The 15,414-nt window shown below is 42.6% G+C and overlaps 2 protein-coding genes across 2 annotated transcripts in view; one reads left to right on the top strand and one right to left on the bottom strand.

The window, feature by feature from the left end:
• The window catches only part of LOC125887559 (general transcription factor II-I repeat domain-containing protein 2-like), a 476,753-nt gene that overhangs the window by 49,285 nt on the left and 412,054 nt on the right, over positions 1–15,414 (bottom strand). The gene's annotated exons all lie outside the window — the stretch shown is intronic.
• znrf1 (zinc and ring finger 1) overlaps positions 347–15,414 on the top strand; it is a 177,583-nt gene continuing 162,515 nt past the window's right edge. Inside the window, exon 1 of the mRNA XM_049574526.1 lies at positions 347–1,463. Within this exon, the coding sequence (XP_049430483.1) occupies positions 1,070–1,463 (394 nt within the window). The 5' untranslated portion in view covers positions 347–1,069. The remainder of the gene's footprint in view (positions 1,464–15,414) is intronic.

Here is a 15,414-nt window from a genome sequence, read left to right as displayed (position 1 = left end):
GCCAACAATAAAATCACATTTAAAAAAACATGAATGTCACGTTTGCTCGTATTTTTAGATAAACAGCCTGACTTCACCATGAAGTCCTGAGATTTTTATTTGAAGTCTCTGTTCCTCATCATAAATTGCATTAGAAACGACAATATCTAATTTAAGCTTAATTTGGGCTGCAGGAGTGTGCTACCTGGTTAAATGCCCATGATTCAGAAGGCTTTAAGGTAACACTGCAGACAATTTCCAAGCCCATTCCCCTTGATTGGGAATTAGGCTACAGCTAAGTGTAGCCTATTTGCCTTCTCCCAGCACTGTCTTCTGTTCTGTCTGTATTTATGATCCGAGCTTGCGCACTGAGCGCCTCCATTGTCTGGTTAGTAGCAGCAGCAGCAGCGGCGGCGGCGGCGGAGCGGACAGCAGCGGAGCGCCGATCTGAGCTCAGGGGAGCGGCTTCACTGTGACCCCGATCTCCGAGAAAAACAAGCGACCTCCGACTGGAGACCACCGGACCAGACAGACAGCACGGACGGCGACGTCATTTTTTTCAAAGGCAGATCGTCGTTTTTGGCGGTCAGACAGACAGCAACAGTTGTCACGATGTCTGAGATCAGATGAGGCGAGAGCAGTGGACTGAACATTGCGGCGCTGCTGTGATCCGGGCCGGGCGGGATAAACGTGTTGCTGCCGCGTCCCGCCTGCAATGATACAGCCGTCTTAATCACCAGGGGACAACAAGGGAAGTGTGGTGTACATCTGTTTGGCATTCCCGGCTTTCGGCGTCATTCAGCTCGTCAGCCATACCCCGGTTGTGTCGAGGTTTTGTCTGCGGGTGAGCTGAATCCAGACGTCAGGGCGGGCTCATGTTCCGCTCAGCAGCGAAACGGGCTGTTGCGTCTGCAGAGAGTCAGAGCTGACGAGCCTGCTGAGACACACGGACAGACAGGCAGGCCGAGAGACAGACAGGAGTGAGGGGAGGGGGCGACAGCCTGTTTCGGCTCTCTCGACCCTTTGCGGATCGAGCCGAGCCCCCTCCTGTTTCCACCCAGAACCCCCACCCACTTGTCTCCCGCTTTGGATGGGGGGAAAGCAGAGCACGGCGGGGCGGCCCCGGGGTGCTTTTCCCGGTGTCTCTACGGATGACAGCGCGGTCCCACCCTCGGCCCACTTCGGCCACTACCGGCCGAGCGGCACCATGGGTCTGCGGAGCCGCTCGGTAAGCTCTGTGGCTGGGATGGGCATCGAGCACAGCCCCGCCGTGCCCTTCGGCTTCTACACCCCCAGAGGGACGGACTCGGATCGAGCCGGAGGGGGTTCAGGGGGCACTACCGCCGCTCCCCACGGTACCGGCTACCAGGACACTGGGGGCGGAGGGCACCACACGGACGGGGTGCTCTATCTGGGGTCCCGGGGGTCGCTGGCAGACACCTTGCCCCTGCACATCGCACCCCGCTGGTTCAGCGCGCATAGCGGTAAGGGCGGTCTACTCTGCACGCACTCTCACTCACACACTCACACACACACACACACACACACACACACACACACACATATCAGCCAGAAGTTGAGTGACGCTGAAAGATTAATCATCAGAGAAAACCTCCTACCAATACATCCCCCCGTACATCCGCTCCTACACCTACAATCACGTACACCTTGTTTACCTGCCGGTATGAATGACACCATTGCGGTGCCATTAAATTTCCTAGAAATGAAGTCCAGGCCAGCCTGAGGATGCTGTGGTAAAAGGAGCCAAAATAACAGAGAAAGGCAGCTCTAGGTTTAAAAAAGCAAGCTGACCTGTGTGTAAAGCAGTATGTTTCCCTCTGGTTCTTCACCTGTGTTGGCTGACGTGGGCGGACTGCACAGTTCCAGCAGCATGCAGGGGGCCACTCGACGGAAATCAGATTTTTAACACTTAACACCTGACATCTTTCTACAAGAAATTAAATTCTAAAGCCTCAGTTAAAAATGGTAGTAGTATAGTCATACATCAATTTCGGTCAAACACTCACATGAAACTGGTGTTAATAGGCCATTTTATCAATTCAGGAAAACATATTTGCTGTGTGTATATGTATGTGTGGGAAAGTGGATTTGGTGAAGGTAACATTGCAGGCTCCACTCAGTCTTGACTGTCACCGCTGTACTGTCTGCATAGGTCATTTCATGTTGTGTGAAATGACACTAATACGCCTGTTGCCAAATCTGGCTTAGTCAATTAGTCCAGCGATTAGAGAGGAGGAAGGGAGGGAGGAGAAACAAGAGAAGGAAGGAGGAAAAGAGATAGAGGAAGGTAAGGCAGGGAAGGAAAAAGAGGAAGGGGGGAGAGCAGGAGAGAAGGGGGGGGGGTTGTTCATGCTCATCATCAGCTTACCACTCACTCCACAATGTATTTCTGTGTGTGACTGAACTTGTCAGGCCAACACGTACATGCACACATGCAGGTATGCACACACGCACGCACACACACACACCCTTAACCACATGGTCACACCTGGTTCCTTTCCAACTGCACATACAGAAACACACACAAACACTCAGTCATAAAGTTCTCAAGGAAGATTAGACTCTTCTCTCTCTCTCTCTCTCTTGCGCGCGCGCACACACACACACACACACACACACACACACACACACACACACACACACACACAGCAGGCTCAGCCAGGTCCCCAGGCTCTCATTACCAAAGCCCTCACCGGCTCACAGCAGGAGAATAGCAAGTTGGACGTCAACATCTCAGCTGTTTTTCTCTGCCTACATTGCCTAGCGACTCTGATGTGCTTTCATATCAGTGAGAAGAGATAAGAAAGTTGGAGGATGGGGGGTCAGATTGGAAAAAAAATTGAGGAGGGTGAAAGAGGCCTTCAGGAGTTAGTAGATATACAGGAAACACCAGTGTGTTTATAACTAAATCCCAAAGTAGCAGTATAATAAAGTAAGGGACATTTTGAGTGCATTACCACTGCGATTGTCATATGGGCGTGGTCAGCACCTAGCTTGTTAAAAGCTGAGGCTAGTGGCAGCCACATTGCAGGAAGTTGTACAATGGAGGCATGTAGGAAAAAGGATAAACAATTCATTTAATTCAAAACCAGGGTGAATATCAGGGCTGGGGGCTTTAGATGTTTTGGTGATAGATGCAGTACAGTTGAAAAAGATAGACAATACCCAGCTGGCAACCAACGTCTTTCAGTGTTGATATTTGGTTCAATTTAGGTTGTGACGTCTGGTGACCAGTACTGACGACAGATGACATTGATATTTTGGTAGGTTTAAGTTGTGTTGTTAAGTAACCATATCTGATGTCTTTCAAACATCTCATGCCAAAGTCATCTTGATGTAGAATGCTGACATTTAGTCTGTACAGTGAACAAATCCCATTGTCTGCAAAACATCATAATGTAAACACTCACACAACATGAAATTCAAATGTCATTTAAAATATCGTCAACCTGATTTTTATTCCAACCAAAATGTAACATCTGTCCAATGTAAGAGTCCAACATCTTTCTGACATCATATTGATGTCCGGTGCCATCAGGGGGTGCTATGATACATTGACTGGATCAATATATCGATTTATTGATCAACAATCCAGTAGTATCGATGTAAGGTGAAAACATATCGTCATCTTTAAAGCTCGGTATTCACTGTGCAATTTTGGGCTATCCCAGACGAAAGATGACCAACGTGAAAAAAACATGGCTTTATCTTTGGTCATGGCTCTAAAACAGTAGTCATGTTGCACAGTTAGAGAGGTTCAAGGATGAGACAGCATGGTATAAAATTCTGACAATGTTAGAAATTTGGGATGACCATCCCACTGTGTGACACCTACATCTACAAACTAACCAATAGAAATGCAGTATGAAATGACGCACTGGCACTAAACCCAAACAAACAACTGGATAGCACCTTGCCATGGAGGCAAAACATGCTTAAAGAAATGTGTGGGAGTCGTGCCCACAAAACTCTAGCTTATTTAATAATATGACCTCTATGTTGTGCTTCACAGTTGGAGAAGTAATAACCCACGCAGAATCCTTGCACACTCAGTATAGGAAGCTATTGGATCATACCTTGTAGCCTGCGATTCAGTAGGCGCTCTCATTGTACAGTCTGCATATATCAAACCTGATGTCGTACTCAAGTTTATTAGAGCCATGTCACACAGTGTAGCTTGAACTTAATTTGTAAGATTGCTAAAATCTCACAGTCTGCAGTGTCACAATTGCCATTCAAGTAATTTTACTATTGCCTATTCCTGTCTCTAATACCCCTTTTCCACCAGGATGGAACTGGTTCCGTTTTTGGTATTTTGAACCATTTAGAACATTTCGACCAAAAATAAATTGGCTCAGAACTCGAAAAGTAGGTTCTCAGCTGGAACCAAAAGATAGCAGGTTTTTCTTGACCTGAAGTGCGAACAATGATATCATCAGTGGGAGTGTCATGTTCTACACATTGTAGAGAGGATGGAGAAGGCAACAATGGAGAAGTAAGAAATCATCAGAAAAAAAGAGTGAACAGTGGTCTCATTAACAGTTGGTCCATGCTTGCTTTTTGGATAAAAAAATAATATCTGTAATAACAGAACAAAAGCTTGCAGATAATTAATGTAATCAGCAATTGTGATTCTACTGTTTATCTCTGTTGTGCACTCATTTGATGACGCATCATTTTTGACAGTGGTTCTACTCCAAATTGGTGGAAATACAGGCTGGTTTGCTAGATAGCACCAAGGTTCCAAGAATCCTGAATGCAACCAGTTAAAAAACGAGAGCTAATTTGGTGGAAAAGGGGTATGAGAAAACTGTTGCAGCTTTACATTGTTTTTCTTCCTCAGTGCTGAAATATGATACAAGATACAGTCTAAACTATCTGATTAAAGTCGCTCTAAGTGAAACATCATACGTTTACTGCTGTATTAGAAGATTGGTTGCTCATAAAAGAGGGTTTTGCCCCTTGTCATCTATGTAGACTTCTGCTGGAACTGTTTAGCATGACCCTTTATTTCATTTGTAACGCAGGAATATTCCTCTCACAGGTTTTCTGGAGGTGAAGGAGCTCTTTCTGGAAATCTTTCTGGAAACAACAATAGCATTGTGTCAAAAAAATCCAGGGCTCAGTTGTTCAGAATAATCTGATCAGATTTTGGCTATAGATTGCATCAAATCTTGAAAATGGGTTGTTTAGGAGAAAAAAGATTTCTTAAATCAGATGAGATCATGAAATCCAATCTTGGTTCCTCTCTGGATCAAACTTTCAGTTTGTGTTGTTCAAAAAATTTCCGGGTTGGGTTATCTTTGTTCCAAAAATCTGGATTATCCTGATCCCAGCAGAAGACTAGATTCAGGCTGGATTCCAGGAACAAAATGTAATAGCACTTTCAAATTAGTAAAATATATTTATTTAGATTTTGCACATGATTTGTGTAACTGTTACAGTGATAAAGTAGATAAAGTAGACATTAGAGTACCTATTAAGCCTTTTGGTATAAATAAAATAAATAATAACCCCCCAAATAGCTGTCGTTATTAAACAATAATGATTTAAAGTTACAATAATGAAGATCCCACTTTCGTTCTCTTTGGTGGAATCTATGGTGATAAGCAGCAATAGCAGTGTGTGTGTTGGCAGACTAAGTCCCAAAACAGTTGGCTGAGTTTGTTTTAATCAGACATCCAGTTCCTAAATACTGTAAATGCAAGGGCTTTCATCAGTGGGCTATAGGCTCCATTACCCCAGTGTTACCTCATTCAGTGACAGATAGTGACTTGAAAGATATTCATATAAATTAAAGTCTTTCAGATAATTAATTTTAACTTGACAAATGCATCCCCTATGCTGTTTTCGGTCTCTTCAAATAAAACATTTAAAGTGACCCCACACTGGCTATTCTACTTGTTCTTTACATCACCAGCATCTTACATTGTAATATGTAGTCCCATTTAGAGCACTGATTATTCAGACTTGGTAATCTTGAAAAGTTTGCATATGGATTAGGGTATCAAAAGTAAGATGATTTACCTGATCCTGGATAGCATAACATGGGATTTCCAAATCCAAATCATTCTGATCCAGTAGGGCTTGGCGATAAATCAATTTTCAGAGTAGGCAAAACAGGCTCCGCACCATAGACTGTGTGCTCAGTGCGGTGCTGCGGGTTCTGGCCGGGCTTGGTTATAATTGTCGGTCAGGAAAATGCGGCCCGGGCCGTGCTCTTGTGTGCTCACCTGTACCTGTGAGTGTACTGTGTGCGTGGGTGTGTGTGTGTGCGTGTGTGTGTGTCCTTGCACGTGTGTGTGTGTGTGTGTGTGTGTGTGTGTGTGTGTGAAATGACATGCCGTTGTGCAACTAACATAAATATTATAATATAATGGTAGGGGAACCACTGCCATATGATAAGAAAGGGGCCCGGTGAAAAGCGATCATGGATGCAGTCGCGATTTATATTGCAAGAGATATGGTGCCCATACATAGGCTACCGTGGAAAAGCCAGGGTTTAGTCACATGCTGAAAGTTTTGGACCCCAGGTATGTGCTACCAGGCCGCAAATATTTTTCTGAAAATTGATTTTAAGTAGGGGGGGATAAAACACGATTTAAATCATGAATCGGATTTGTTGTGAAAAAATCAACGATTTTTTTTTTAGGCCATATCGCCCAGCCCTCTGTTCCAGATTAAAGTTTTTGAACAACTGGGCCCAGAGTCCTCATATATTTCAGTAGGACCACTGCTTTGGCCCATTAGGGGGTGCAGCTGCAAAGGGCTCCAGCAAGAAAACATATGGTTATGACCTAAACTGCAGCCAGCCACCAGGGGACGATCCAGATGTTTTGGCTTCACTCTTGCACTCCGCTATCATGTTGTCCATCATTGCAGTCTATGGGTAGAATAGCTTGTAGCACATAGCTGGTAGCATTGGGCTATTGATACTGTTTACCTTGCAAACATATGTAAGAAAGCGAGAATTATTTCTGCTCTGACGAAGTCCTGCGGTTGTATAATCTTGCCTCGAAGAACAGACACCATGAGGTAGACGGCTACGATGTCTGTAGTTCCAAACTTTCTTTGGTTTAGTCTACCCTATAAACCAACTTACTGTTAAATTAACCTAGATAACTCTAATTGGGGTTTGGTCTTAACATATGGGGAAAACAAATTTAAAGTGCAATTTCCACCTTCAAAGCTTTGGTAGTTAGTCAGTTTTTGTCCATTAGCTAAACCTGTGGTTCCAACCAGGAGTCAGAGGACCCCCCAGGGGTCTGTGAAGGAGTTCCAGTAGGCCTCCAGAAAAATGGGGAGTAGTCTATTTTTGATTCACTAAAGAAGAGACCCCAATGTGAGTAAGAGTCGTAAAAGTGACTCTTCTGATCACAGGTCTCACTTCCTCCCCTTGTTATCTCCTAAACTGTAGCTGACAGATACAATTCTGGTCTTAATCAGATCTAGAAACCAGAATTTATTCAGGTGGCGCTCCCTGAAGCAAAATCTATCTATGACGTAATGTGTACAAATTTAGGGGTCCTAGACACTATAAAGGTTTAGAACCACTGAGCTAAACCATGCTAGTCACATTAGCCCCTGGATGTCTAATGTTGTCAGTATGGCTAATAAAAATGTGATACCAGAGCTGGAAGAGCCTTCTGTGTCATTTAGATATATCCCTTTCCAGCTGTTTGGTTTACTAGTAAGTTACAGTGACACTAAACGGTGGTTTGGACAGAAATTATTTCAACATTGTTCAGTTTTAGCAGGGAAAGTGTCGCATGCTAAGCTTTTTGCAATGGCAGCCACCTGGCTCACTGTAAAACCTTCACAGTCTGCCAGTACAATTAAATGACATGAATATGAGCATGTAATATATGTATGGAAAGATTCGACCCTCATCTTTTCAGTTATTAAGGTTATTTACAAAAAGGACGTATTACAGTAAACATAATTCTAAGCAGAGACTATAGCCTAACTGAAACCTCTAATGTGGTGGTGTTATAGCGTTAATCTAAAAGACCCACACAAGTCCACATCAAGACACACATCAAGTCCAATGTGGTGCCTGCAAGGCTGTGGGCTGCTTTTCTCTAGCCTGGTGTGGTCTGTGCCTAATCACGTCGAGTTCTATTTCAAACACTGGAGTTTTTCAGTTTGTGTGTCTATTTCAGAGCAGAGGAACTACAGCTAGACTTGGCTGAGAGGGAGGTTTTTCCACTACACTTCCAAACCAATTCTGTTGGGACTGATGCAGTTGTGTTCCCACCCAGGTGTAGGAAAAACAGCCTCATAAGAATTTAACACAAGAAACATGCTCAGTTTTTTGGGGGGGCATTTTTTGCCTTTAATGGACAGGACAGCTAAGCGTGAAGGGGAGAGAGAAAGAGAGGGAGTGACATGCAGCAAAGGGCCACAGGCTGGACTCTAACCCGGGCCGCTGCAGCAACAGCCCCGCACATGGGGTGCCCGCTCCACCACCAAGCCACCGACGCCCCACACGCTCAGTTTTTGATTGTGCACAACATCAGAAAATCCCTTCAATAAAAAGGCACCAATTATTTATTGAGTGGAATAAACTTTTATCACAACTGAAAACTAAAACAGGCATATTATTCTATTGATTGACTGAGTAATCAAATAAGAAATACTTTTGCTTTATCAAGCGCAATAGTAAATATACAAAAGACAACATAACAGGGGTCTCGTGTGTGTGTGTGTGTGTGTGTGTGTGTGTGTGTGTTTGTGTTTGTGTGAGAGAGAGAGACTATCATAATCCCGTTTTACACAGTGATGGCGCTATGGGGCAGCTACGAATTCCCTTTTTTATGCTGCCTTTGCCTTTTCGCACAGAACCAAACAACAGCAGCATCCTGCTGCCTCTACTGTGTGATTTTAGACAGCATGCTGGCTATGAGTGTAAATCACCTGTTTCATCACTATACGATATTACATTAATTCTTTGGACAATAGCTCAGTAATAGCTAGCTGCTAACAGCTACTTTTCAAATCTCCCACAGTGGGTTGCATGCATGACACATTGTCAACTCTGTCCCCACACTCCACAATAGTACCTTTTAAACAGAACAGTGAGGCGTGATATTCCTGCCTTGAACAGTCAGTGTAAAGTGGGCTACAGAAATAGCACGCCACACCACTCCCTGCCAATCTGAGACTACCAGGAAAACTTCAGAGACAAACCTTCAGTTAGCAGTTGTAGCAGCTCAAATTCAGCCAACGCAAACCGTAGCAAAGGGGACCCTTCATCAACTAACAATAATATTGATTTATGTAAAATTCTAACATTAAAATTACACAGTATCACGTCTTCTCCACAGACTGAATGCATAGACTGGATGCTTTCTGCTGAGAAGCTGAGCACTGACGTGCTTTTCGGCTAGTTCGGTATAACAAAAGACAGACTATACAGAGTTTTGGTTTTTGTTTTAGCTTGAAATGACTTCACTTCACTTTTTCCCCACAAACATGCTTAAGGTATTAGCATAAGCTTATGACATTATACATTATATAAATTAGCCTTGCTGCTAGCAGAGTTTTTCTCTGCTCATATGAAGCCAGGATAAATCACACACAGGACTTAAAATGCTGCCGTGTGGGGGCTTTATTGTCTTCACAATTTATGGTTTAAGCATAAGTACATATAAATCTGGCTTTAGTCCAGATAATCTGTTGCTGAAGAAGAGGAGAGCTAGCTGCCTTTAAGGAAACATGACTTTGATGACCTGTTAATGAAATGATGTGAGGCTGCAAGTGCGGAAATACTTGAATTGCTTGAATAGGGGAGATGTACTTTGCATAAGATCTAGGTTTGATTTCCCCCAGCAACTTAAAACTAATAACAGTTTACTTTTTCACAGAGTCATTTCAAAAGATTAAAACATGTATGATCCATGTTGATGAGCAAACAATAACAACAATAGCAAACGATGTGTTGTGCTTACCATTCGGAGAGAGATTCCGCAATGGTGGATAATGGTGGAGGAGGCCTTATGAATCCAGGCTTTACTGGAGTCAAAGTTGTTTTTTCGTAACTAAAACATACACACACGCACACACACACACACACACACACACACAGAGTAACGTGAATGGACGGGTTGTTACAGCGGAAAGTTCAGTTCTGGTAAACAGTACTTTTCCCCAAGCATTAGGAGTGTAACGATACACAAAAATCACGGTTCGGTACGTACCTCAGTACACAAGTCACAGTACGTTTTTTTTTTCGGTACAGTAATGAAAAAAATAGACAACTATTAAAATGTTTTACTTATTGGTAACCTTATTAAAACATACCACCACAGCAGTTAACTCTTTTTACACAATATTTGAATGAAACAAATATATATAAAATCCTGCTTTTTCACATTGTTTGAATGAAAATAGAAATATAAAAGTGAAAAATAAAATCCTGCTGTTTTTAACACATTTTTTGAATGAAAATTATAAATATACAGTACATTTCTGCTTAAACAGTTTTACTCAATTAAAATAAAAAGTATAGTGCAGCTGGTCAGCTTTAAAGCCTGCTCAGATTCAGTTTTACTAGGAACTTACTTAGCTTTCCCACTTTGTTAAAGTGCAGTAAACAAAACATGCTTATATCTAAAGTGCAGCTTAAACAATTTTACTCAACTCCAATGGTGTTGGTTATTTCTTTAGCGCAATGGTCAGGGAAACGCTCTTTCTTTTTAAATGACGACGATATCGTAGTTTGCACCAGATTGCTTTTTCTAGTCGTGCCGGTTAACTTGCCATGCTGTTAAAATGCGAGAATGCACTGCACAAAGTGAAAGCAGAGATTTCACAGGACTCGGTCCGTCACTCAATTATGTCCGTTGGGGAACTAGATATTTTAAATGGTTCGGCTCGCAAAAACGGAATTAAAATAAAACAAAATAAAATAAAATAATATCCTGCGCCCAATAGTTCGGTCCAGGGTTGTGCCGAACTGAAAGTCGCATACCAAACAGTTCGACACAAATACATGTACCGTTACGGCCCTACCAAGCATAGAAAAAGCGACAAACATATGAGAGATCCAGGCGGGCTGCCGCATTAGCAATCCGGCTCCTCTGAAGCCGGGCTGGCGGGCTGGCGCTTTAGCAATCTGGCTCCTCTGAAGCCGGGCTACCGGGCTGCAGCGTTACTGCTAATGCTCCTCTGGGCCCGGCCTACTAACGCTGCTTCCAGCCTGCTAACGCTGCTGCTGGCCTGCTAACGCTATGTATATCATATACATTCCCACTTCACCTAAAGATTAATAAGAGAATATTGTGACCCCCCAGTGTTGACATGAAGTTGGTGCCAGTGTTTACACGCAAAGGTTTACCCAGCATTAGCTACCTAATTAGCTGGAGCTAGGTCCGTTAGCAATATGCTAAACTTGATCCGGAAATTGTAACGTTACAACAAATACAGTCAAATGTGTTATATTAGGCCATTCTTTCTGCTGTAATACACAGGGACTATACAGTGTTGGGAAGTTTACTTTTGAATAGGGTTGGGTACCGAAACCAATGTTTTCATAGCGAAAAAAATTGATAAAATTACAATAAAATTATGTATAACAGAGCTTTCATACAGCTTTGCACACACATTACTCGTGGATGGATTACTCGCGAACGCAGGCCATACATATCACATGAAAGTGCAGGACCACACACATCATTGTGCTGTCATCCCATCACGCTATAAATACAAATCAATTGTCTACAAAATAAAAACCTGACAAATTTCTTTACAACCCATTACACAGATGTTGTTATCAGTCACTTCATATAGTGAGGAATATCGTATCTTACCACGTCTTAAGCTTGCGTGTGTTTCTCCCTGTCTATCCACATTTGTAGTCCGGCTTTCAAGATGCAAATATCTCCATATTGTCCAGTTGACACTCCATCAAACTTTGTATGACAAGACCAGCCACTTCACCTTTGTGCACCCAGACAACTGCAGCCTAATGCATGCTGACAGGGCCGTAGTCACCATATACATTGAGGGGGACATGTGCCCCCCCACCAATGCCCAAAAGGTCCCCCCAATATATAACTGAAACTGAAAAACAAATATTATCTTGGAGGACATCATTGCACTTGGTTGACTATTTTTCTGTGATCTTAGATGTAAATATTGCATGTTTATTTCAAATGAAACACATTTTGACTTGTGAATGAGTCAATGGAATTTCTTGCAATAATGAAAAAATACTGGCAATCACGCCTGGCACAAACCACATGTTTTGGACAACTGTGAATTGACAGAATGTCCCAGCATCATGGTTCTTATATTGCCAGATTGCAGAGAGTCTCCCCTCTTCATATATGGCAGAATATGTCATTTTCCAACTTGCTATGGTGAGATACATGTAAAAATGTAAGAATTTAGGCACACAGATTTGTTTTTTTCATTGATATAAAATTAATATATCAATAGAAGGACATGGAATGATGGCAAATCTGGTTAGCCCAGATTGTCCTGAAAAAAAACAAAACAACAACAACAAGATATAGCATGTGTATGTAGCCTTTATAATGACTGTGATATGAGCTTAAAAGTAAAGGCAGTAAAAATACCCCAAAAAGACCTAGGGCCCAAACGGTTAAAAAGTATCGAAATAAGGCACCGTTTGGTACCGGTACCGAATTCCAGATACCGGTACCGTACCGTATTGGTTCAGTTATGAACGGTACCCAACCCTACTTTTGAAACATAACAGGTAATAGATTTATTTTAATTACTCCATTAAAGTAATGTAACATAACATTTTATTACATTGTGTAATGTTTAGAATAAATATTTTTAACCCTAACCCCTAACCCTAAATAGGATAGATAGGATAGTTAACCCTAAACCCTAACCCTAACCACTCAACAACTCACAAAACTCAACAATTTTTTAATGGAGTGTGGTACTGGGTCACCGAATTTGGTGTCACAATTGGCATTCCTGCACAGCGAAAAGATGCAAAGTAACAGATACTGTATTTTTACTAGGAATGTCCCGATCCGAGGATCTATAATATATTTAAATAAAAAACAAAACTTATGGGACAACTTTGATGCATTCTTTTTTTTTCTTTCTTAATGCTTTGCAAAGTAACAGATCAGACTCGGTATCGGATTGGATACAAAAAAAATGTGATCAGGACATCCCTAATTTTTACAAGTGAGCATTTTTACCAAAATAAATATATTTGGATGTAACCTATTTGTCATCCCCAACATTTTTACAAGCAACTGAAATTAATGACATATTTTTCACAAATAGTTTGTAGTGTAAGAATCCCATATTCATAAAATAGATACTGTTGATGTAGGGAGGGACTTTTGTCTTTTGTTGACACTCTCACTCTCTCTCTCTCTCTCTTTCTCTCTCTCTCTCTCACACACACACACACACACACACACACACACACACACACACACACACACACGTGTCATTTTTAGATGAATTCTCAGAAGATATTCATTGTTGCTGTACTAGTAACACTTCAGCCTCTCTGCTCTATAAAATGGCTGTTAATCAGACAGGCCACAGGTGCCTCTCCTCCTGTTTGCCCTCGGGAGGTTGGTGTGTGTGTGTGTGTGTGTGTGTGTGTGTGTGTGTGTGTGTGTGTGTGTGTGTGTGTGTGGTGTGTTGGACACATGAACAACAGACAAATAGTGGGAGGGTCAGGGGGGACAAAGAAGACTCAAAATCACCATCACAAGGGAGAAGAGATTGTTTCTTTAAAATTCAAGACAAAGGCCGGTAGTGATGCAGAAATGTGAGTGTGTGCGTGTATATCTGTGTGTGTTTCTGAATGTTGATGAACATCCATTCAGATGTTAAGAGATGCGCTTATTTGGCTAATGTTGATCACAACACAGACCAGTTACAGCCTTGCAACTGCATTTGTAATGTAGCCACATGCAGTTTCGGCTTGAGATTGCATTCTCTCATGCACACATACTGTCAATACACACACACACACGCACACGCACACGCACACACACACACACACACACACACACACACACACACACAGAGCAGCAGCAGTAAAGTTGCCTTTCTCTCCTATCCATCTTTGGTCTGGTGCAGGTAGAGGTCAAACAAGCCACGCTGGGGTGCATTAAATGGCTAACATGAATGGGTTTGAGGATTTAGCATTCATTCATTTTTTTCACAACACGTCACTGTACCTCTGCTGACACAACACATGGCTGCTTGCATCTGTGTAAATCAGAGCTCACAGGGAGGAATTGTAGTGAAGTTCAGTGCTGTGTCTGTAATTCATGGTGGATATTCAGGAATGAGTCAGGCTGTCGCGATAATCACGATATTGCAATACCAGGCTATTGACAAGCCAACTGCAGGGGGTGGTAAGTAACCTGCACGACTACTGTGTCAATGTTATTTCTGTGTTTATGGGAGCACAGCGCATTTACACTATGCTACAAATGCCAGCAGCATGGAGAGGCAGAGCATCTATTCTAGGGTTGAGATGGGAAGGTTTAAAACTTTTGATAGTAATAGCCGGACCAGCCGGACCCAACTAGTATACTGAATTTTACACACTTGACTCAGCAGTCGCTCCCAAATGGAACATAACGTTGTCATATTGCCAATTACTAATGCAATATAAGCTGGATTTAGCACTGTGGCGCCATCAGCACAGTTTACTGCTGTAACGTAGTCAGTGAAATTACTTTGTCTTTACTGTATTTCTCATTGACAGCTCTAATGAGTGGAGGAGGGGCAAAGGTATCATTGTGCAAACATATATTTAAAACTAACGAAATTCGTTTCTGCACATGGTTACAATTCTCCTCTGCTCTCTGTATCGCGCACGGCGGAGTTGTGTTGGCAACCATGCGCCTCTCCACACCAATGTGGCTCTGCCACCGCACAGTCACAGATGTGTTGCAGCATGACACGGTCCATCAGACACATGAACGCGCTCAAATGGTCATCAATATTATGGCGTGCATGTGCATTTGGGCCAGCTACTTCAGTCAAGATGTTCTGTGACTGGTCTCTCCCACTGCATAATCCCGGTTGTGTACGCTTCCACACAGTCCCATCTTTTCCAGTTGCATGGCCCTCACACAGATCTGATTGATCCAACACTGTATACATACACACATATGTATATATATATATATATATATATATATATATGTGTGTATATATATATATATATATATATATATATGTATATAGTGGGGGCTTACGTGTCACAACATCATAGGGCTGCTGTGATTGTGACAGTGAAGCGGGGGGAGCCTAGCACCAGAGTCCTGGGCTTTTTTCTAAATGCCGGCTCCGGCTCCTCATCTTCAGATGACTCCTCCTCGCCAGGTGAAAAAGACGGATCATCGGTCTCTCCCTCATCCAGTTCATCTTCTCTCATTTCCACTGTTTGGT

Source organism: Epinephelus fuscoguttatus, linkage group LG4 (genome assembly GCF_011397635.1).
Source record: "Epinephelus fuscoguttatus linkage group LG4, E.fuscoguttatus.final_Chr_v1".
Lineage (NCBI taxonomy): Eukaryota > Metazoa > Chordata > Actinopteri > Perciformes > Serranidae > Epinephelus > Epinephelus fuscoguttatus.
Note: the sequence above shows the minus strand (reverse complement) of the source record. Positions and strands in the feature narration are given on the sequence as shown.